Genomic DNA, 25,470 nt, shown 5'->3' with positions numbered 1-25,470 from the left:
AATCCATAAAATGCCTAACTGTTGGCATATGTTTTCTGCGAACTCTAGCTTTGTAGCTCTTTGCTCCCAAGAAGTCCACTGAAAACAGATAATTTTCCGTTTGGTAAATACTGGTGGGTTGATTTGACCATCACCTTATTTTGGCTTTTTTTTTTTCCTTTCTGTTTTTTTCAAGGCAAGTCTCTCCATAAAACAACCTAGTTATTAGTGGTTGTTTTCCTTAGTAACTGCCATGCTAAGCTTAAATAAGGATCCTAAAATGAGTGCGAAATTCCACTTTTTAATAAAATGCCCATTAGACATTGGCAACTTTCCTCTATATAAGCTGGCAACCTGCATGCAATTCTTTAGGACAGAATCCAAGGATGAGCTGATCTCCTTTCAATGATCTGTTTAACTTGCAGCACATGTGTCTTATTATCATGAGTGCACTTAAGAATTCATTATCTAATAGCAGCATTTGACATGTTATATTTTTAAACGTTTGCTCCTTGCTCATGGCTTAGGAAACAACCTCGCACTCAATGTCACATCTCCAGTGAGACCATTTACTTCTCAGAGAAGGTCTTACATACTACTCCCCCACCCTCCAAAAAAAAACCCTTGAAAAAACTGTTGAATTGAACTGCATGTATTGACAATTACAGCTTGCACATCTATTCTTGTAAAGGGTCTCTCCACACAACACAGTCAGGTTTCAGGGAATTTGATCTGCAGAATAAGCCATATAAATTTAATATTAATAGTGTTTGTAAATCAACACGCACAAATGCTAATTATCAGCTTAGATATAAGTACACTTAGCTCAAATATGAACACAAAATAAACAGCCTTTCTAGGATTGGTATTTGAATAGTATTATTAAAGAATTTGTAAACCCAGCATTTCATGTTCCTAATATGTGCCTGCTGTAATTTTAGTACCTTTTTCTCTATGTATTGTCTCTCTTGAAGCTTGGGATTATAAAACATAAACATACATACTCACCTAAGTTGATGCAACATTTGTCTGATGCTGTATCTGTCCCCTGCTGCCTTGAGGACCGAAAACTGTGCAGTTAAGACTTCTGATCACACAGTTCTTGGTCTTCAGTGAGCAGAGAACCAGAGACTGACACTGCTGTGCCCCTCCAGCGCTCACTGGGTTGTTTTACAAGACAAAGGTTCTCATATACTTTAATGCTGAACAAAATTCCGCTCTAGGCTTTCTCCTAGAATAGGTCCTATAACAAAACGCCCAGGCATTTCACATAGTCTCTGCTTAAGAAAATTCAATGTCAACTTTAATACTCAAAAATACTGTCAAAGAACCAAGATCACACAATTCTTTTGCTGTTGGTGATGAGACCAACCCCAGAGGGACCATGGTGCATTTTCTCCAAGAATTTATAGGACAATTAATTGGCAGCAGTGGTTGCTGAATAAGCTAGAGAGGATGACCTGGAATATTTGTCCAGCAGTGGCTATTGTGTGGCTAGAGTTGGCATTGAAGTAAGAGACCTTTGATGCCAGGGCATTGTTTACTCCACTGGCCACAGGCTGGCCTCACCTAAAGTGAACTGTAAGTGAAATGGTCTTGTACAGAAAGTTTGAGTACCCCTGCTTTCTACCTTTGTGATCTTTGAGGATCTTTGAAAGTTATTTAGGCCCTGTTCTCGCCTGTGAATTTTACATGCACTGTAGGTGTGGTGCATTAAAAAAAATCCTGCTTGTTGCATCTTTGATGCACTTTCATCAAAACACACGTTTATATAGAAAAGCACAAAGCATATAAAGCACACTGCACAGATGTGAACCCAACCTTACATTGCATGCACCTACAGAGGCTAGGGTGGCTTGTACTGCTTGATAAGAATATGTAAATGCTTTAATGTCCATAGTCTGAACTCAAGTTCACTTTAAATCTCTTTTCAAGTACATTCCATAGATTTGTAGAAATAAAAAAAGATACAGCAGTACCAGGCTTATTGGTCCATTTATCTGTGTTAAATTATATAAAGAAATAATAAGAAAAATAAAATGATAGAGCAGAAAAGCTAATAACAAAGAATCTACTTGGGTACATGAAAATATGGCCTGTCTAAAATATTTTATAATAATTGTAGCATGCAGGACAATAAAAACTTGCTAGGGGCCACCCAAAAGCACGCCATATAACTCCATGCACACACCGAGAGACTGCTGTTTTTGTTGGTGTTCTCAAGTGGTGTATCAGTTCTCCTCCACAGAATTATTTTTCAATTTATAACATTCATTTTTTGTCTTTAAAACTTCTTTCAAGATTTAAATATTTACAGCTCTGGGCTATCTTGTAGTTTCCTGGATTAATTGACCTTGGTGTGTGCCTTGGGGACTGTCCTGGACCCCACTGTGTACGGCTGGCCTGTAATGTTTGCTTTGAGTACTGGATTGTGTATTAGGTGCTCACGTGTGATTACCTGAAGGGTGCTATACAGGTCCAGAGCAGTGATCCATTTCAGTGGTTTTCAGACCCTGAAGACCCCTTTTTGAGGCTCTCTGTGACAGGCGAAGCCTGATCCTTGAACAGGTCTACCTTCATGGATAAGGAAAGGCAGGGTTTCCTTGTAAATGTAACGCAGTTACCTGGTCCAACTGACACTACACACTGTGGAAGGTGTTCATAACAGCCAAGAGGCTGTTATGAACACCTTCCACAGTGTGTAGTGTCAGTTGGACCAGGTAACTGCGTCATGCCTCCTGGATGAAGCCATCCCTTTAACTTTTTCCACTGAGAATGCACATAGCACTTTGCTGCACTCTTGCTGCCTTTTTCTACAGAGACACAGGCACAGGAACACAGTCAACTCCTGGGCTATAGTGGCTCCTATATCTGAATACGCACAACCCAATCTTTGTTGCACCTCACGGCCTTGTAAACCCCCATGCTTTGTACAGGCTTGGTGGGCGTAGCTATCTGCTCACAACTGGCAAACCCAGCAGCAGGAATCAGTAGATTCCTGCAGCTGGGATTTGCACTGTGGCAAACTGCACGCTGGTGCAAATGCAGCCTTAAGTCTCCTATGGGTACTACTTCTCCGCAAAAGAGTTTTTCACTCTGCCCAGGCATCTACTTCCAAAACAAGAATTAGCTGCTCTTTTCATCATACGCTTTGGACTCCCAAGTTCACCAAGCCTACCCAGATACCCTTCTCGAAATGAAAGGGCACCCCCACTCCAAAGAGTGAGGTGATGTCTGTTAGCATTTTCATTTGTCTGGATCTGAGCGGTCCTTAACCTCTGGGTCCAATCTGTCATTTCAAAGGGGTACAAAGTAGACTTTCTGTCTCTGCCGCTCCTGGCTTTTTGACAACTTATGCATTTTGTGTGGGAGCCCAAAACGTTTTCTTTATAGCATTACCATTCAGGCTGTCTTCTGCATTCTTGGTGTTCACAAAGTGCTTACCCCACTTCTGGCTCTTCTACAAACCCAGGGCTTTCATGTCACAAGTTACAAGGACAAATTGCTATGCTAGATTCCTCAGACAGGAACCGGTCTGCCAACATCGAAAGGACAATTAAGTTTCTTCAAACCTTTAGTTGGATAAACTTTCCAAGGTCTTCTCTTCAGCCCGCAGACCGTGTGGAGTACCTGGGTCTAATCTTGGACACAGCTCAAGCCAGAATTGTTCTTACCCCAAGAGAAGGTTGCTTTCCTAAGGGCCCACAAGTGGGCACTCAGGTTAAAATGGCACTCTTTAGATGTCTTCTACATGAATGTTCTGGATTTGATGGTATCTCCTTTTGAGTCAGTTCCCTTTGCCCAATTTCACTCCAGGTCTCTTAAATATAACATACTCATGAAGTGGAACAAGCAAATCTATTCCTTGGATCACGCAATGCTTTTGTCCAGCCAGACAAAGCTCTCCTTGACTTGCTAGATCTCCAGCCCTGTCCTAAACTTGAGAAAATCTTTCCTTCTCATTCCCTGAAAAGTGGAGACAACAGATGCCAGCCTTATTGGCTGCAGTAGAGTTTACAACTCCCTGACCTGGTTCCCACAGGGGTCAAAACTTCCTATTAACATCCTAAACTTGAGAGCCATCACATCCCTGCAACACTGGACCTCCTTTTTAAGGTTACCCAGTCAGGGTAAAGTTGGATATTGCCACAGCGGTATCCTACATAAACCATCAGGTGGGCAGCAGAAGCCAGGCTGCCCTAAGAGAAACAAGTCTGACACTTTCCTGGGGGTAAACATGCATTCCAGCTCTCTCGGCCATCCACATCTCTAAAGCGAACAGTTGGCAGGCGGAATTCCTAAGCTGCCAACACCTACCACCGCAGAGAATGATCTCTGCACTGAAACAGCTTTCAAAATCTAGATAAAACCAGACATGGACATTGTACAATCTGTACAAATTGGTAGCCAAGGATCCTCTAGCCTTTGAAATTGTTGCTCTGGTGGTTCCCTGGGCTCAATTTAAGTTGGTTTATACCTTCTTTCCAATGAAGTTCCTCCCTCAACTGCTGTACAAGAAAGATGCACCTACTGGCCCAAGGCCCCTTATTCCATCCTGCTTCTCAGTTGCTGGCTTTAACGCCATGGCTGGGGAAACCCAAGCCCTAAAGAATAGGTATATTTCTGACTGCTACTCCCACCTTACTCGGAGCAAGAAAATCCAACTCCTGTAAGATTTACCATAACACATGGAATTTTCGCTTTGTCTGGTGCTAGAACAGAAGCTGTGTTTCAGGGAATACTTTTATCACTCAAATTTTTGGCCTTTCTTTAGTCTGGCCTTGACCAGCACCTGATTCTCCTGAGTAATCTCTAGGGACTGGTTTCTGCTTTATCTATTTTATTCCGGAAACCTCTTGCCTCCCAATCCCTCATCAATAAATCCCCCAGATAAACTCCCATGTCACCTTGGGATCTCAAACTGGTGCTCTCTGTACTTCAGAGACCTCCCTTTGAACCAGTTAGAGATATTCCGTAGGTAAAGCCTATTTGTAAAGTTGCTTTCTTGGTAGCCATTACATCTTATATGTTTCAGATATATGTTCAGGCCATGGCTGATGAGGTGTTCAGCCACAAGGTGCTTCATGTTGCCATCTGAGTTTTGTGTTCAGGTTCTTGCCCTTGTTTTCTTGTAGGCCTGTTGGCAGTTCTGTTTTTCTATGTTGTTGCCCAGAAATACATGCCCTGTGCCCTGTACTGTATGATTAAGATAATAGGATTTTGACTTACCTGCAAATTCCTTTTCTTTGAGTACAGTACATGACAGAGGCCCTTTCCCTCTGTGTCTTGATCCTTTTTGCTTGCTAAAATAACTTGTGTCTCCTTGTGCCTGCATGGGTTTCCACCAGATACTGCGGTTTCCTCCAACACTCTAAATACATGCTGGTAGGTTAAATGGCTCCTGTCTAAATTAGCCTTAGTATGTGTATGTATAAATGTGAGTTGGGGACCTTAGATTGTAAGCTCCTTGAGGGCAGGTACTAATGTGAATATACAGTTGTGTTCAAAATAATAGCAGTCAGACATCACTAACCTGATCAATCACTGTTTTTGGTATAAATGATATTTCTACATGGCAAATAATTTACTAGCAGGTGTAGTAGAGTAATAGAAATCCAACAGACCCAACAGTCATGACATGCATGCTGCTGATTCTGTGTAATTGAATCACTAATTAAAAGGGGCATGTTCAAAATAATAGCAGTGTGGAGTTCTATTAGTGAGCTCATTCATTCTTTGAAAAACAGGTGGCAATTATTGCCCTTATTTAAGGAAGGAAGGCAGCAAATGTTGTACATGCTGGTTACAGTGCATTTCTCTCTGAAATTCTGAGGAAAATGGGTCGTTCCAGACATTGTTCAGAAGAACAGCGTACCTTGATTAAAAAGTTAATTGCAGAGGGGAAAACATATAAAAAAGTGCAGAAAATGATAGGCTGCTCAGCTAAAATGATTGCAAATGCTTTAAAATGGCAACCAAAACCTGAAAGACGTGGAAGAAAGTGAAAAACTATCATTCGAATGGATAGAAGAATAGCCAAAATGGCAAGGACTCAGCCAAAAATCAGCTCCAGGACGATCAAAGAAGGTCTAAAGTTACCTGTGAGTACTGTTACAATTAGATGAAACCTATGTGAAGCCAAGCTATCTGCAAGAAGCCCCCGCAAAGTCCCACTGTTGAAAAAAAGATGTGCTGAAGAGGTTACAATTTGCCAAAGAGCACATTAACTGGCCTAAAGAGAAATGGCGCAACATTTTGTGGACTGAAGAAAGTAAGATTGTTCTTTTTGGGTCTAGTGGCCGGAGACAGCTTGTCAGATGACCCCCAAACACTGAATTCATGCCACAGTACACTGGGAAGACAGTGAAGCATGGTTGCGCAAGCATCATGATATGGGGATGTTTCTCATACTACGGTGTTGGGCCTATTTATCGCATACCAGGGATCATGGATCAGTTTAAATACATCAGAATACTTGAAGAGGTCATGTTGCCTTCTGCTGAAGAGGAAATGCCCTTGAAATGGGTGTTCCAACAAGACAACGACCCCAAACACACCAGTAAATGTGCAACATCTTGGTTCCAGACCAACAAGATTGACGTTATGGAGTGGCCATCCCAATCCTCGGATCTTAATCCAATAAAAAAACTTGTGGGGTGACATCAAAAATGCAGTTTCTGAGGCAAAACCAAGAAATAGAGAAGAACTGTGGAATGTAGTCCAATCATCCTGGGCTGGAATACCTGTTCACAGGTGCCAGAAGTTGGTTGACTCCATGCAACACAGATGTACAGCAGTTCTCAGAAACAGTGCTTATACAACTAAATATTAATTAAGTGATTCAAAGGAAAGCAAAATCTTCAAACATTTTTCAGTTTATATAGTGAATGTTTGAATTTGTAAAGAATACAAACACTATTTTTTTGAACAGTCTAATATAAACGTACGTTCAATTTTTTTAGAGGAACAACACACATTTGATATATTTTTCTTCATGTTTTGATTTGGAATAGAATGTGTAGTGTTCCCAATGCATTTGTGTGTATGGAAATAAAAGCTATTAGAAGGATTTTGAGCTTTATTCACTTTTTTCAACACTGCTATTATTTTGAACACAACTGTATATGTAAAGTGCTGCATAAGTCTGAGGCTCTATATAAGTACCAATAATAAATAAAATAAATGTCTCATGGAGGTGGCAGCGTTGTATGGTGTGCATTGGGGCAGCCCTAGCAAGATGTTATGAATACAAGTCCTGTCCTTTTACATGCCCCTTTACATCACCATCAGAGTGCCCCCTTACATCAGGTGTCCCTATTAGCGCGCCCCCTTACATCAGTGTCCCTGACAGCCTCTCCTTGTATCATTTGTCCTCATAGGTGTCCCCTTACATTTGATCAGTTATCCCCATCAGAGTGCCTCCTTACATCAACTGTCTTCATCAGACTGGCTCATGGATCAGTGGATGCACTCTCAGAGATCGGGGGGCTGGCACAAGTAAAATCTGGTGGGGGAGCCAGCCCTTCCAGAACCATTGGTGTATTGTACACACACAACCTAATATTTTAGAGCCATTTATTCCAAACTGCATACAACTGTTTCAGTCTTCATGCTATCATTAGCGCAGTTCATGGTAACCATGACTTCTATGGAGTAGGACTTTGAAAGTGAGAAAGTGTAACTATGACGGATATGGTGAGAATTGTCTAAAGCAGGGGTGGGAAACTGTGGCCCTCCAGCTGTTGGTGAACTACAAGTCCCATCATGCCTCTGCCTTTGGGAGTCATGCTTGTAACTGTCAGTTTTGCAATACCTCATGGGACTTGTAGTTCTACAACAGCTGGAGGGCCACAGTTGCCCACCACTGGACTAAAGGAATCAAGACAACCTCCAACTCCTTGGGAAACCGTAGAATAAAATGGTACATTTTTATAAAGTCTGAAATCTATATAGTACTGCACATTAGGTAGAAGTAGTAGCTCCCAGCTGCATTGCCTACTGCAGAATTCTGCCTAGTAATAGGAGTGTGCCAGTCATCTAGTCTCTAGAGCTTTAGGGTGGAGTCCATTTGCATGCTGCTGTATACAGTCTTGCTGCAACATTAGGGTGGTGCATATAACGAACCTTTTTAAAAATCGGTTCACATTTTACTGCAATGGGAACTGACAGTTCCAAGATCTCAGTCATCTCTTTAATTGAGTCAGAGACTGTATTCATAATCTGCAACTGGAAATGCTGATCATAAAAAGACCTTGACTTTGTCCTTCTGGCAGAGTAAACCATTTCCATTTGATTGCCTTAATGTTAGAGGCTTGACAAGTGTATTACTAGTATGTGTGATTGTATGGAAAATGTGTTCTTCCCTAGAATGCTACTGATGTCAGGTGCATAACTGTGATAGTCAGGCACACTCTTCAGTAGAAACATGATTCCGTCCAGGAAGCACAGGGCATGCATCTACCATTCAGTTGCCAACTTTCATGCTCTAACCTGCCATCACGAAAAAAAATTACAGCCAGAATCTAGTTACTATGGGAAACTCCTCTTTGCTTCAACATTTATCAGTCAGTTAATTTTGTTATTCATTCATATTGTATATATGGGAAAAAATGTATGTAATATGTGGTTAAGTAACTATAGTTTAATTGTTGCCTGTATTACTATTTGTTTTTTTAGTAATTCTTGACCTTCTCTCTGAGGTTCAACTAGAGCACTTATGTACAGTTATGTTCTCTTTTCAGCCCGTTGGAAGAAATTTTTTCAGTATGCTTTATGTACCAGCATGGAAAATGGCATTAATTACAAGTAAATGATACAAGTCCTAGTTACTAAAGTAGTTAGTATGAAGTATGTAGACAAATAAATACTTAAACAGTTTTCGGGTTCGCTTATTAAATCTGAGCTGCTTACAACTGAAGAATGAGGTACATTCTAAAACAGAGTTAACCAAAACAAGCACTAGGAATACCAATCATTATCTGGTCGCTCAATTCAGGATATGTTGTCATAAAAATTCAAATATTAACACTAGTACCAATATTTTTAATGCAGGTGCTGGCATTTTTTAGCAAGCGGAGGCTGCAACTTGACAGGGGGATGCTTTACTGCTGGTAGGGGAGTGTTGAATGTTGTTCTCTCCTTACAGCAACAGCGGACACAATTGTGAATTCAGCACAAGAACATTTAATAGCAGCATAAATCTAATATTGGGGTCAAAATGACACATAAACAAGACAGATTCTTGTGTGTTTAAAATATAAATAAAAAAGATGAACAAGCCCCTGTGTAACTCCTCCTCTAGCAAAAAACTGAGGCATGCTGAGGAATGTCCTAAGAGGTTGGACACCTTGTCTACTGCTTTGCTGAAAAAGCCTAACAATTTTTTTTCTAGCCTTATAACTATGGTCTTCCTTGGTAATTTCAAGTTCTCATTACACTGCTGACACATTTTCCCTTGGTGGCGTAAGTCAGTGCTGCTTGAGCTGGTCTGTGCATAGCAGCTATCTGGATAGGCATCTCCTCAGCTCTAGCTTTGGTGGCTTTTTCTGGCATTTTTCCCATTGTGACTTCCGTCATCACAGCTTGAGCATTGTGTTGCTGTCTAGACCTTTGTGTACTATTAACTGTTGAGTGCTTTTTGTGTCCAGAGCTATGGCACAGCCCCAGATACAACCCTGTCTTTGAAGACTCCCTAAAGGGTAACTCCATTTTCATGAGGAAAAAAAAAACGCAAATAAAAAAAAATATAGCCTATATAATTGCGACTCAAGTCATATAGTAATTAAATGTTATTAAAAATGACCTTTCCCTTTCAATCTGCAATGCTGTAATTTTCTGTAAAATGCAATATGGCTATCTGGAGGCATTCTGTGCACAGATGGTTTACAGATTGGCCCCCAGAAATGTCATTTCCTGCTTGTGTGATTGATTGGTTTACTGATTTTCTTAGAATTCTGCACAAAAATACAAATCAGTCCTATGCAACAAAGATGAGATTTTTGTTTTTCTACTAACAAAGGGCAATCACATCTAAAGGGATGCAGACATTGCAACTTTCCTCATTAGAGCCCTGCAGATGCAGAAGCTGATTGGTAATTTAAAACTACTTCCATACAGATTCACTCTGCACATGTACACAGACAACCAAACAGCTATTCCTTCAGAATAACAAAAGGTGGGAATTTGCAGCAAAGTTTGTTAAAATCCTTGCAATATACATAATCACCCAGAGGGGAATGTTCTTTTCTCAATAAAAGTGGTTACTCTTTAAAGCCAGTTGAGCTGAAGCATTGGGAACTGTCTCACTACTCTAACGTTTGGCACTGTTTTCAAATTCCTGCCATGCTGCTTTAATGCAGTAAGGATCAAGGCTGAGGGATTAAGTGTTGATGACATCAGTTGAAATGCCCCACTTTTTCCTGCAGATAATCATCTTGCTGCTGCTCCTGCCCATGAAGCATCATGGAGATCTCCAGTCTGTTTCCACTGAAAAAAGGGGGGGGGGGGGGTTTGAACCACACTCAATATAGTGGGAACAACAAAATTGCTGTATGTATAGACATCCCATTCACACCAGGCAAGTCAATGTTAAAATATGGGACCGTCAACACATCAATGTCTGTGCTCACAATAATGTAACGCTCACATGTGTGCCTTAGAAACAGGCACCGATAAAACTTCAATGAGAGTCCCAATGGAGCCAGCCAGCAATCAAACCATTAGTTCATAGGATACAAAATAATAACTTTATTAAAAGTCTTGTAAAATAGAGAAGCACTTGCTCCAGAAAACATCCCCGCATGGCTTTTACAGGAAGCATTGTCAATATTACCTTGTAAGATGTCATCCAATTATCCCAGCCTGTGGCCACTCAGCATGTTTGAAGATCACGTACCCACAGCTAGGCAGAGCTGATGTTGGAGGAAATGGCCGTAATACTACCATGGAGCTGCCATCAGCTGTACAGATGGCGAAACTGAAAGTTTTATATATCGCCACTCTCAGAATCTCACCACAGGAGTGAAGAAGCTTTGTTGAGTCTCTGTAGGAAAACCTCCGCCTCTTTTTCAAGCCAAATGTTTGTTAGTCTGTTTCCACTGCCCACTTGCAGGGACTCTTCTACTTCTGGCTTCCTCTGCACCAGCTTCCTGAGTTTAAGGGTAACTGAGGCCTTGGTTCAATTTTGGGCCTAGTTGCATTACTACTGTGCACACAAAATATGTCTGCTAAGACACACAGATGAAAGTACTGCTTCCAGAGCTGTCCTCAGGCCATACTCCCCTAGTGGTTCTAGTGGCATTTACATGGTATCCCCAAAAGGAACTGACATTCACAATCTAGAATCAATCTGATTGGAGTGTATTTCAGTTCTGTCAAGACAGCCAAGGCCTTCCTCAAGTCCACAGGGACATTCTGCCCGCAGAGGTTCTAATTATGATCTGGCACCATCCTTTGCGTACGCTGGCTGCTAGCATCTTGGGCCTACAACTCAAACTGACCATGGGGCTATTGTCACTGTCTCTGATTTAGAATCCCAGCAGTCCACCTATTGTGAGGCTATGTTCTGGTCTCCTTGATTTACAGGGGGTTGTTTAATCCCTATAGCTGCAATTTGTATGACCCTGCACCTGAGGATTAGCCTGGGTCTTTTAGAGCCTGTAGAGCTGCAAAAACCTTCTGTTTGATCCCTTCTACTATGAAGATTGTAAATGCCATGAAGGTTCCTGTTCCTCACCTGAGTGTGTCAGAGCGTTCCCTTTGAGAGAGAATTTATTAATCAGTGATTCTTTACCACCATTGGTGAACCAGACCAGAAGTCCATCTTTAACAAGCAGACCACCAAACTGGTGAACGGTGTGCTCACCTTTTAGGATTTCACTGATAGACGACTGAACTCACTCTGTAAAATTCCAGCTTGAATTAACTGGTGTGGTCCTCTGTTCTGTGTTGGCTCTAACTTAAATATTAGTGCAGCGCAACTCTCAAAATTAATAATTGTTAGAAAACATACAGTCAGGTCCATAAATATTGGGACATCGACACAATTCTAACATTTTTGGCTCTATACACCAGCACAATGGATTTGAAATGAAACAAACAAGATGTGCTTTAACTGCAGACTGTCAGCTTTAATTTGAGGGTATTTACATCCAAATCAGGTGAACGGTGTAGGAATTACAACAGTTTTCATATGTGCCTCCCACTTTTTAAGGGACCAAAAGTAATGGGACAATTGGCTTCTCAGCTGTTCCATGGCCAGGTGTGTGTTATCCCCTCATTATCCCAATTACAATGAGCAGATAAAAGGTCCAGAGTTCATTTCAAGTGTGCTATTTGTATTTGGAATCTGTTGCTGTCAACTCTCAAGATGAGATCCAAAGAGCTGTCACTATCAGTGAAGCAAGCCATCATTAGGCTGAAAAAACAAAACAAACCCATCAGAGAGATAGCAAAAACATTAGGCGTGGCCAAAACAACTGTTTGGAACATTCTTAAAAAGAAGGAACGCACCGGTGAGCTCAGCAACACCAAAAGACCCGGAAGACTACGGAAAACAATGTGGTGGATGACCGAAGAATTCTTTCCCTGGTGAAGAAAACACCCTTCACAACAGTTGGCCAGATAAAGAACACTCTCCAGGAGGTAGGTGTATGTGTGTCAAAGTCAACAATCAAGAGAAGACTTCACCAGAGTGAATACAGAGCGTTCACCACAAGATGGAAACCATTGGTGAGCCTCAAAAACAGGAAGGCCAGATCAGAGTTTGTCAAACGACATCTAAAAAAGCCTTCACAGTTCTGGAACAACATCCTATGGACAGATGAGACCAAGATCAACTTGTACCAGAGTGATGGGAAGAGAAGAGTATGGAGAAGGAAAGGAACTGCTCATGATCCTAAGCATACCTCCTCATCAGTGAAGCATGGTGGTGGTAGTGTCATGGCGTGGGCATGTATGGCTGCCAATGGAACTGGTTCTCTTGTATTTATTGATGATGTGACTGCTGACAAAAGCAGCAGGATGAATTCTGAAGTGTTTCGGGCAATATTATCTGCTCATATTCAGCCAAATGCTTCAGAACTCATTGGACGCCGCTTCACAGTGCAGATGGACAATGACCCAAAGCAGACTGCAAAAGCAACCAAAGAGTTTTTTAAGGGAAAGAAGTGGAATGTTATGCAATGGCCAAGTCAATCACCTGACCTGAATCCGATTGAGCATGCATTTCACTTGCAGCAGACAAAACTGAAGGGAAATCGCCCCAAGAACAAGCAGGAACTGAAGACAGCTGCAGTAGAGGCCTGGCAGAGCATCACCAGGGATGAAACCCAGCGTCTGGTGATGTCTATGCGTTCCACACTTCAGGCTGTAATTGACTGCAAAGGATTTACAACCAAGTATTAAAAAATGAAAGTTTGATTTATGATTATTATTCTGTCCCATTACTTTTGGTCCCTTAACAAGTGGGAGGCACATATGCAAACTGTTGTACTTCCTACACCGTTTACCTGATTTGGATGTAAATACCCTCAAATTAAAGCTGACAGTCTGCAGTTAAAGCACATCTTGTTCGTTTCATTTCAAATCCGTTGTGGTGGTGTATAGAGCCAAAAATGTTAGAATTGTGTCGATGTCCCAATATTTATGGACCTGACTGTAAATACACCTAAAAAAACATATACAATAGATAAACTAAAGAGTCCATAAAAAAATCCCCTCAGTGACATGTATCACTGTGAATATCTTCTTCTTTAGTAATATTCAGTGATCCTCCACCACACCAGGTGAAAAACCTGCTCACCTCAAGAAAAGAAAATATATGCTGATCTGGGTGTACTCAACTCCTCAGTCACAGTGACATATCTTCTTATCTCCTCTCGCCTTCCACTCACTCTGACATCAGGCCAAAAAAACAGAAAAGCCAAAACCTAGTGCTCTCTGTAGAACACTTTATTGTATCCCTCACTAAAATAACACAGATATAAAAGCATAAAAAGCATGTGGTGGAGCATCACTGAATATTACTAAAGAAGATATTCAGGGAAGTGATACACGTCACTGAGGGGATTGTTTATGGACTCTTTAGTTTATCACTTGTATATGTTGTTTAGGAGTATTTATGTTTTCTAACAATTATTCATTTAGAGATTTGTGCTGCACTACTAATTTTTGAATATATTTAGACAGTGAGGTGGGATCCACTGTTTGTGCTCAGCAAGCAACAAAGGGGTATTTAATAGTATTTTGGATTTAGGTGGGGAGAGTGATTGCGCTGATTGATCACAGTTGATTCTAACTTAAATATGCCAAACTGTGTGAGAATGCATGGATTAGCGTAGATCCCACTATGTTTGTAGTAAGCCCCTGTTTCATGAAGTAGTTAGAGGAAATGTCTGGAACCTTGTGCTTCAGTTGTGATAGTTTGTTAGAAGCACCAAAACTTGTTTCTCTCATAGGATTGTCGGCACCACTCTGGCTACATGCCTGGGATGCTGAGGTGACATCCAAGGAGTATGTCATTTGGTTGCTCTTTGAGGGTCTTTACCAACACCATAGGTGGCTGAAGGGCTTGAGGTCAAGAAATGGGGCTGAAAAGACATGCTGGTAGGTTAATTGGATCCAGTCTTAATTGGCCATAGTATGTGTATGTATGAATTTAAGGTAGGGACTTTAGATTGTATGCCCCTTGAGGGTTAGGGACTGATGTGAATGTACAATATATATGTGTGTGTGTGTTATATTATATATGTATATGTAAAGTGATGGTGCTATATAAGTACCAATAATAATAATATTAATAAAAGTCCCACCTTGTTCATCTTCATTGGTCAATACACATAGGCATTCTGAGCCTACCTCGCGTTCAAGCCACAGAGCTCAAAGCCAGAGGACAGTTATGGTAGGCATGAGGGTGTGCATCTTATTCAGGTAGGAGGCTTGTGATGGTCCTCCTGGCACCCCTCTTGAGTGCTTCAGTTGGAGAACTGTTTCCTCGCTGCTGGGAGACAGGACCAAGGTATTATAGCTGAGTATTGCACCCAAGGACTAGACGACACTAGCTAAAGTGTAAATATGTAAAAATCCTCCTGCGCTTAATGGAGTAACTAAAAGTTTCGTATTGAGCAGCTAACACTTGAACTTATACCCAACAGTTAAATAATACAATATATGGAAAAGTAGTGCAGCGCTTCAAATACCCTCCAATAAATAGAATACAATAACATATAACACACTCAAATGGGGTAACTCAATTAGCTACATATACATATAACCACATATGCGTAAAGAGTGACTAGAAATCGTAATAACAGTAGCCGTGCCCCCCTCACTCCCACTCTGTAAAATGGTGTGTGAGGTAGGTAAATGATTCAAACGTGAATAAAGTTCTCAAATAGTAAGTGGTGGTGCCTGCAACGCAGTAAAACTTCATGCAAAGTGCATAGACAAAACTCTGGTGATGGTGAGTGACAATCCTCCTCTGGCTGAATTGCCCCCTCACCTTAATAAAGCGACCCAAAAGGGCCTACACGCCTTCAAGATCACTAGTGGGATCTTAACCACAAATGCTGCCAGACAAGCTCCTCCGAGTATTACATCAGGTTGGGATGATACACTGGATGCCTTGGCTCCTGACCACCGCTGGGTACGTCACTCATCAAGATGATATAGGATATAGAAAACTCTGATAGTGGATATCCTGAGGATATCCTGAGGAAGTCACGAGTGCGGTGACGTAGATACATGAGAACACAGCATCCGGTGAGCGTTGGCGTACTTCCGGTACAACCGCCATTTTGGTACACCTGTCAGTGAGGCCAGTTCACCCATGCAGTGCACCCATGCATGTGAGGAGGAACACCTGTTAGATCTTGCTGCATTATGGAGGGAAGCACTGTAGTGCTCACCTAATGTAAGTGCTATTTTAATTTACAATAAAGCACTGATTATCTGGAAATACTACACTATCAGAGTTTTCTATATCCTATATCATCTTGATGAGTGACGTACCCAGCGGTGGTCAGGAGCCAAGGCATCCAGTGTATCATCCCCATTTCTAGTCACTGTTTACGCATATGTGGTTATATGTATATTTTAGCTAATTGAGTTACCCCATTTGAGCGTGTTATATGTAATTGTATTCTATTTATTGGGGGGTATTTGAAGCGCTGCACTACTAGCTAAAGTGTGTAAACTGGAACTGTTTATTGAACAGAAATAAAGGTTTTTGTACACTTTAGAAATAGGGGCATTCCCCATTTGAACAATAAAAACAAATATTACATATTGAGATAAATAGCCCACACTGATTAGATAATGAGGTCAAGTTGACACAAGACTAATACCATCATGTAGGAACCTTAAGGAGCCACCAGACAGAAACAATAGGTGACTCAATTAACTAAATTAACAATGGAACACATACACAACGGTAAACACATCACACCTCAATAAACAGATTACAACAAGAGACCTCAGCTTCAGGTTGTTTTGAGCTGATTATATTAACATCTGCTCTAGGAGGGAGTCTAGGAGGGAAGTTGAAGCAGTCAATGCTGGTTTGGGCACAGAGACCCCAAATCTGTGCCCTGGTCCTCCAGTTCTGAGTCTGTGTGTTTTGGGGAGAAAGTAAAACTACTCCAAAAGGTACCCAAGGCACACATCTCCCAAAGAATAGAGCCCCCTCAAACACCAGGGCCCATAGTCAGTAGGCAAGAGGCTAGCCTGCAGTCTCCCTTAAAAGACCCTGTCCTGGTTGGGTTTGTCACAAGGCTGTTTACACATCTGGAGGGGTCCTTTGATAGTGTGTCTTCTCGACAACTGTGGGCTTTAGTTACCAACTGTAGCTCACAGACTAAGCCCTTGTGTCTGGTATTTTCAGATGCCCCTCACCTTTTATCTAGTGCTTTTGTGCTGGATCTTCCACACCCTGGTAGCCCTGTTGCCTATTCTAGGAAAAACCTGTCTTCAGGAGCAGTGCCCTGTATGTAGTAACTCTTCTTCCCTCAGGGGCATTTTTTTCCCCTCAGATTTATTTGCAGCCCTCTGGTTGTTCAGCTTTCTCAGAGGGACCCCCTGACCTTTTTGAGGTCAGCAGGCATCAGTTTCCACTGTCCGTTCCCCAACAAGGACTTGAATTTGCAGGATCCTCCAGAGGTCGCTTCTGCTACTCAGAACACTGACCCTATGTTGATCCTAGAGCAGTTTCCGGATATCCTCAATATGGCATGACAATTGGGCAAAGTTATTCATCTTAAATCTTAACTTAAGAGGCCACGTTCTTTTAGGGCATTGATCCCTTCCTTATCTATCAGAAAGATGGTACCTCCCTTTTAGGGCTTTTAGGATGCTGACGGACTAACCTTCCAATGTAGTCTGTTCTTTTTCTGTTATCTTGCAGCCTCTCCTATGACTAGGTGCCTAGACATCTAGAGGGTCTGTGTAGATCAAGAAGTTCCTAGTGCAGCCTGTCATTCTTTTGTGATGAATGGGATGTTTTCTCACCCTGCTGTGAAAGAAATTCACTTGTTGGTATGTCCTCATGTCTGGGGTATACATTTAATTCCCCAGAGCAGACTGTTCCTACTTTGCTGGAGAATCTTTCTGTGACACAGTATTCTGACTTGGTCTCCTTTTGGACAATGCTCATGTATTCCTGGGCTACCATCTCGAAAAGCTCTGCGAGCTTTCCCTTTCGAGTGGCCGGGCTCTTGTGCTGGATGGTGCAGTGTGTGCTAGGCTTGATCACACTGTATCCTTAGAGACTAAGCATCACCATCTGGCACCACTTTACTTACAGTCTCTACACAGAAAAGGGGCGATATAGAGTACATCTGAGGCCTTCATTGGACCTGATCACTGAGAGATAGGACTTTGTTTCTGTCCCTAATCAGAATAATGTGTTTACCAGTTGGGCTAAGATCTCTGCCCTTCGTTCCTTGGCTGAGGAAGTTTTGCTGGATCAGGGTGGGTCCAATGCTTCTTGGAACCATGTTTTCTCTGAATCAAGGTTAAGCAGGGTTGCAGTGTTCCCTGCCAAACCCAGAGATATTGGTGTTTAAACGGATGAGTCCCCCACTCATCTTTGTCTCATCTGTCTTTTGCACCAGTCTGGGTTGCAGTATGTTTTCATCTTTGTCTGCCCGTGTTAGTCTTACTTCAAGGGGAGTTGCCTCTTCTTTTTTTTTTTTTTTTTTTTTTTTCTTTTTTTTTTTTTTAACCAGCCTCCCGAGCTATTTGGCTGATAGGTTTCGTGCTGTGAGGGCTCTCATATGCATCTAATTCCTAAGAGTAAGGAATGAGGCTTATGAGGCCCATGTAGACAACTGGTCTTTCCTGTTGGACCTGTTTGTATGTGTCCCACTGGTTTTTCTCTTTACCACACCTGGTTATTTGGTCTAGATACCAATTTTGTAGGTCACTAGTTGTGCCACTTGCTTTGCTGGACTGGTATTGAATTCCCACACCCTCAAACTTAGGCCCAATGTTCCTTGGTAGCATCTTCCCCTTTGGTGGCTTCTTTGTCCTGTTCTAAAGCACCAGGTTGATTACTGGGGTCTCTCCCTTGGTTGGAAGAGTTGAAATTGAAGTGCAACACCACTGTTAACAGTTCCAGATACAACCTTATTCCATTAAAGGTGGGGGGTATATTTCAGAAAGTGTTAGCGTTACATAGTTTGTCTGGCTGAAAAAAAGACAAAAGTCCATCCAGTTCAACCATTAAAAAAAAAAAAATCCTATACCCACAGTTGATCCAGAGGAAGGTAAAAAAACCCAGGAAAGCATGATCCAATTTGCTCCTGCAGGGAAAAAAATTCCTTCCTGATCCCTTGAGAGGAAATCTGATATTCTCTGGATCATCTGTACCTATAAATGTTAGTATCCAGTAATATTCTGTGTATCGAGGAAAGAATCCAGGCCTTTTTTAACGCAATCCACTGAGCTAAGGTGTTTTATTATTATTATTATTATTAATAATAATAATATTATTTTTAAGAGTTAGGGGGTTAAGGTTAGGGGTTAATTATTATTACATAGTATTAATTTATTGCATTTATTTATTTTATATTTGTGTATTTATTTAGAATTTACTTGTTCATTTATAATTATTATTATTATTAAAGCCTTAACAAAAAAACATAAATAATAAGACAATAAATAAAATATTAACCCCCTATTCCTAACCGTAATCTTAAGCCAAACCCCTAATTCTAACCCTAACCTAACCTTCATTCTAGCCCCCTGCCCTAACAACAAAAAAAAGTGAATAATAAAAAAAGAAATAAAAGCTGATGGAAAATCTGAAAAACCTACATGATGCAACAGATTATTTTTTTCTCTATTGGCTAATAAAAAAACGCCAAAGCTTAAAATCGTTGTATGAAAACGCGTGAAAATCGCTCCAGTTCACTATGTTTCAAGTATAAATGCAGAGGAATCTTACGACCAGATCAACTTCTTAAAGGAAGAATGACCTACATTCCTCACCAGGCTTCCCTGGCCTACCCTTTAGCTTCCATTTTGCATCATTTCTTACACTTGCACACTTTGTGCATTAGAGTCAGGTGTATGATTAATCAATTATACCAAGCAGGTGCTAATGATCATCAATTTCATATGTAGGTTGAACCAGTCGTTAACTGAAACATCTATGTAGGAGGTTTAAAACTGGGTGAAGAACAAGCAAATTCTGCTACTAAGGTGAGGTTGTGGAAGACCGTTTCATGTCTCAATTCATTCACTGAGCACAATTCAAGACTGTGCACAGCAACAAGACACAAGGCAGTTATACTGCTTCTGCAAGGTCTCTGCCAGGCAAAGATTTCAAAGCAAACTGGGGTTTCAAAATGATGCTGTTCAAGCTCTTTTGCAGAAGCTCAGAAAAATGGGCAACATTGAGGACCGTACATGCAGTGCATGGCCAAGGAAACAAGCAGATGAAGACATACTTACTTCCCTTTCAGCAGTGCTATCAGCACAGAACTGGCAGAAACCAGTAGGACCCAGGTACTCCCATCTACTGGCCGAAGAAGTCTGGCCAGAAATGGTCTTCGTGGAAGAATTGCAGCCAAAAGGCTATACCTGCCACATGAAAACAAGGCTAAGGGACTTAACTATGCACAAAAAATAAGAACTGGGGTGCAGACAATTAGCAGCAGGTATTCCTGGACTGAGTCTAAATTTGAAAAATTTGGCTGTAGCAGAAGGCAGTTTGTTGCCGAAGGGCTGGTGATTGGTACACTAATGAGTGTCTGCAGGCAACAGTGAAGCACGGTGGAGGATCTTTGCAAGTTTGGGGCTGCATTTCTGCAAATGGAGTTGGAGATTTGGTCAGGATCAATGGTGTTCTCAATGCTGAGAAATACAAGCAGATACTTATCCATCATGCCATACCATGAAGGAGGCATGATTGGCCCCACAGTTTTTCTGCAGCAGGACAACAAGAACTATCATCAACATAAAGAAGAACAAGGAGTCTTAGAAGTTATGGTTTTGCCCCCACAGAGCTCTGATCTCGATATCATGTCTGTCATCGTGTCTGTCTGAGATTACATGAAGAGACAGAAGAGTCAGTCTATATTGTCTTGTGTTTTGTTGAGGAAAGAAGCGTGGGAATTGCCATTGCTTACCTCTGCCCATTCCCTTTGTCTGGCTGTTGGTATGCAGATAAAAGCTTGTGATTTTCACTTTTTCCTGAACTGCATGATTCTGGGTGATTGCAGCCCTTAAAGCAATTCTAAAGGTTATTTTTTTATTTTTGGAAAATAACAAACATGTCTGTACTTGCCTACTGTGTACAGTGGTTTTGCACAGAGCAGACTAGGATCCTCCTCTTCTTGGGTCCCCCGCAGGCTGTCTTTGCCCGCCCTCCTATCAGGTGCTTCCAGAGCAATCAGCTTGCATTGGTGAAGAAAAAATAAAAAAGTGAGCGCTCTCTCAACAGCAGCCAATGCACTCAAGGTAATCACAGCAAAACCCTCAAAATACACAAGAATATAAGAAGTGCGGCGCTAATAAATATGTGTCTCAAATGAACTAAAACACAAATATAATAAGCAAAAATAAATATATCAGATGAATATATCAAATAAATAATAATGTCCAAATAAAACGCAGGATCTTGCATGAAGTGAAAAGAACCAGGATCCAACAGTAAAATTGCGCACTCACCGGACGCGCTATATAAAAGCGCATGTGTAGTATGACCACTGGAAATCCATCATACGGGGACAATAGATAGCCATCCAGGAACAGATGATCTCAGTGTAATGGACAACTTCCAGATCCAGAAATCCCCTTAAGACTGGGTGAATGATAAGTAAGGGACTCCCTCCGGTGGTGAAGATGAGAAATGGAATTACCTGAAATATGTTAGCTCCAGATAGGAGCCAAAAAACACCTCATAGTGTAGTATGTAAAAAGCAAAAACGTTTATTCCAAAAAATTTTTTGAACTTAAAAAACAGGGCAGAAACACTGTGACAGTGAACAATGAATGGGAGTGTAACTGACCCAAAAGTAAGATGGCCGCCGGGCCTCCTCGTGGCTCCAGGCGGCTGAATGTCACGCTCTGCTGGCTCCTCCTAAGGCCTTTCGTGCTCCTGCACATCATCAGAGGCTCCGTGTGCCATTCACACATGGAGCAGCGGCTTGGCCCCACCCCCTCTCTCTCCTCATTGTCTGACTGGCTGTGATTGACAGCAGCAGGAGCCATTGGCTCAGCCAATGAGGAGCCACAGACCCGGCACAGCCAAGGGTGTCGTGCACATCACTGGATCGTGATGGGGCTCAGGTAAGTATTGAGGGTGCTGGGGGCATGCATGAATGTAAAAAACCTTGACCCTTTACAACCACTTAAATTCTCTCATAAAATGTTAACTTAAGGGTGCTGATGCACTCTCTGTCCATTCAGAAGGTGATAGTGGGGTGACCAAGCTGCTTTAGATATCTGAGAATAGTAAAATTGAAGTCTCCCACCTGACTATGCAGTGTGGCAAAATTATGTGTATTATCATATAGACTGAACAAAATTGCATATCTTGTGGCAGATAAAACCATTTTACAGACACAGGCTTCAGTAGTTGTTGGCCATAGTAGAACTTGACATGTACTTTGCAAACTAGGTTCAGTGTGTCAAGTCAACACCGGTAGCCTGTTCACTGGATAGTTAATAAAAATGGTGGTTAAAAATGGAAGTACTGCCAGAGAATGGTTAGTGCATGATGTGTGATGTTGGTGAATGGATCTAAAAGTTTCTCTGCATCAGTATAGCAAAATATGTGATTGAACTCATAGGAATTGTAAAGGTATACGCAGGATATTCTCCATTGACATGTTGTCCATTTTATTCAACACTCTGTAGTCCATTTACTTATATTGGTAGTACCCCAAGTTTATGGATGAATTCAGATGGGCAGAGTTCTATGGTAAACTCTTGTACACTGGAAAGACCAGCTGCATCAATCAAACACCATTTTGTTCCAGTTAGAGTGGTTAAGAATGTGCACTCCAGCACTGTATCTGTCATCATTCAGTGTATTTGTGCTTTCTGTCCAAGCACTTTCACACATTTTATATAGCCAAGAAAATGCATAGAAATGGATAGACATTTGTGAAGTATATTAAATACAAGGCATTTGGCTGCTATTCAGGATTCCTACTTCATGATCTACACTACTAGGAAAATATTCAGCTGTCTCCAGTGACACAGCTGCAAATCAGGGGAAACCACTGTTTTTTGTTTTGTTTTTGTGGGGGGTGGGTGGGATGCTTTTCTTTGGCTAAAACATTCAGCTTTGTCTGTAGGAACTGTTGTACTTTGCTGCAGAGCTGCCTTAACTAAACTTACCCCGCAGCAATTTCAGAAGAAATACAGTATTTAGAGTTTTTTTTAGTAAGAATGCATTTATCTCATTTACATTTTGCCAAAAGAAATTACAAAACAGAGTGAAAATCAGGATAAATCCACTTATGTAAAATAGGGCTCAATTCACTAAGAATTAAATACTGCATGATTATTTGCGCTGAAATAACTCATGCGGCATATCACTCAGGAACATGCAATTCACAAAAAAGCTTGTTAACTACAGCATGAGTTCTTTTATTTTGTCATATTTAATGTACATTTATGCATTTTATTTTACCACAGACAGGCTGCAGTGGATACTGAAACATTTAGCAGTGGTATTGCTACCAATGCTAAATGTAACCGTTCAGGTCAGGGAACCCACCAGCTTCCTACCAACCATGATTCATTTCTGCTGTTTGTGAGGATTCCCTGATAACAGTAGAATGTAAACAAAAGAGCTGACAGTAAAAAAAAAAATTGCATGTGGCTTCCACCTGCCAATCCATATCAGGCCCTTTGGGAACCTCACGCCAAAAGAAAAAAAATCTGGTCCCCCCAAAATCCATACTGGACCCTTATCAGAGCACGCAGCTTGGCAGGCCAGGATGTGGGGGGATGAGCATGTGGCCAACCCCGAAACCGTACCAAGCCTCAACATGGGGGAGTTGGTCCACCCTGACAAAACACCTTGTCCTCCAAGAGCCTCTTCCTCATGACCCTAGCCTAATGATTGAGGGGGGGGGGGGGGGGGGGTTAGGGGGGAACTTAGCAAAGGGCCCCTGTTTTTATTTACACTTGTCATATTTTTTAGGGGGTGAATGAGTAGCGGTATTATGTACCCCATACCCATTTATATCAGGTGGACTGGGATCTGCGGGCCCCCTTGTTTAAGGTGGCTTCCAGATTCTGAAAAATTATCCCCCACACCCCCACAGACACTAGGACAGGGTTGTGGGGAAGAGGCCCTTGCTCTCATCAACACAGGGACAAAGTGCTTTGCCAGCTCCTGCCCCCCAGCCCACCCTCCTCCCTCGGTAAATACTTCGTAAACCTGCCATGAATTGACATTTTCATTATTGAATGTGATATTTGGATAACTGACCCAAATAGTGTATACGATATAATTTTAGTCAATTGAGCCCGTGGTCTTTTTAGTCACAAAAAAGATATTGAGGAGTTGTGTAAAGCTTTTATAACCAGCAAAGTCCATTTTGCCAAAGAATACCCATTCAGGTGTTTACGGTTAAGTAGTTAACTAGGTGTGGGTCGCTGTTACACACCACAGCTGCTCATAATTGTTTGCTCTAGGGGCAAGCCCAAAATGCATGTTACCACTTGTTTATCCAGAAATATAGTTGTGCAGCATTTTAAAAGATGCTTGTGTGTACATTAAAACAGATTACAGGTAATCATGTGCAGCATACAGAAAATTATGGATTTTATGACAGTAGATCACTACTGAGAGCCATATTTCAAAGGTTGGGACTGTTCCTAGAAATCGGGGATGGTTTTCAACTATTGCACTAGATCCACTGTATTCTTTTTTGATGCTTTAAAACAGTCCTTCTCTGATTAGTTTGTAATTAATTGCAGTTAAATCATTGTGTCTGGGCAAAAAATAAGGTTTAAATGGCGATATCTCTATCCATTGCTAATAACAGATTTTCATTTCTTTTTCAGAGAGCCCATTGGAAGAAGGAAACTCGGTAAGAACATTGCTTGGGTTTGCTAAGCCTTGTGCGGCACACTTTGTAATAATCTTAACCTCAGAAGGAAGGTTATGTCTTATTTTCATATCTGAGAGCCATTTGATTTTGGGCTCAGGTATCAGATTTTGAAGTGAGTCAAATGCAGTTTGATGTCATTTGCTGTTGAGTTGTTTTATTTGTCTTTGAGTTGCTCATGGATTTGCGTTGAGTTTCTTTAAGATGCTATTGCAACCACTTGTGCTTTACGAGTAGGAAAAGTAGCTTAAAATGCTACAAAAAACTCATGTACATGTGCATTTGGAGCCCTATTTTCATTGTGAGGTCCCATATTGAAAAGTGTATATTGAACTCCTGATCTAGATAATATTTTATAGTATGTGGCCACATGACTTTAGGCCTAGGGTCATATCAAAATATGCCTGTTGGGGCATATTACTGGATGCAATCCCTGGTAATACTTCTACCTCTCTGACCCTCTTTTGGTATTTATCTATATGTAATTGTACTGTAAATGTATAAATCCTCTATCGCAAATTGTCAGTGATTATGTGGGCTAGCTCTCTGGGCACTATGTCTGAGATGCTTGAAATCCTTTTTTCATAGAATTTTCTTTGCAAATTGTTTTTTCTTTTTTCAACCCTCCCCATTTTCTCAACCCTCCCCATTTTCTCAGCTTGGAACTGGCATGTAATAACACATAGGAAAGCCAATTTTGCATTAGAGTCATTTTGGACAAGGAACCAGTTAATGTACCAGAGTGTCTTGTGTGGGGAAAAAACCGAAGTACTTCGAGGAAACCCATACAAACACAGGGAGAACATGCAGACTCATGCGTGGGGGGGGCAGTATATCATTTTTGTTCTACTTCATCATTATTGTGTGTTTTAGTATTTTTAGACTCTTGTATACTTGTTATGTTGTGTATGTGATTCGTATA

General features: G+C 41.3%; 1 protein-coding gene across 1 annotated transcript in view; it reads left to right on the top strand.

Annotated features, from left to right (window-relative positions):
- SH3PXD2B (SH3 and PX domains 2B) overlaps window positions 1-25,470 on the top strand; it is a 153,683-nt gene that overhangs the window by 87,835 nt on the left and 40,378 nt on the right. Inside the window, exon 6 of the mRNA XM_089687384.1 lies at window positions 24,505-24,530. Coding sequence (XP_089543510.1) covers window positions 24,505-24,530 — 26 coding nt within the window. The remainder of the gene's footprint in view (window positions 1-24,504; window positions 24,531-25,470) is intronic.

Source organism: Staurois parvus, unplaced genomic scaffold (genome assembly GCF_062004578.1).
Source record: "Staurois parvus isolate SC_StPar_1 unplaced genomic scaffold, SC_StPar_1.0 ptg000424l, whole genome shotgun sequence".
NCBI classification, from domain to species: Eukaryota; Metazoa; Chordata; class Amphibia; order Anura; family Ranidae; genus Staurois; species Staurois parvus.
Note: the sequence above shows the minus strand (reverse complement) of the source record. Positions and strands in the feature narration are given on the sequence as shown.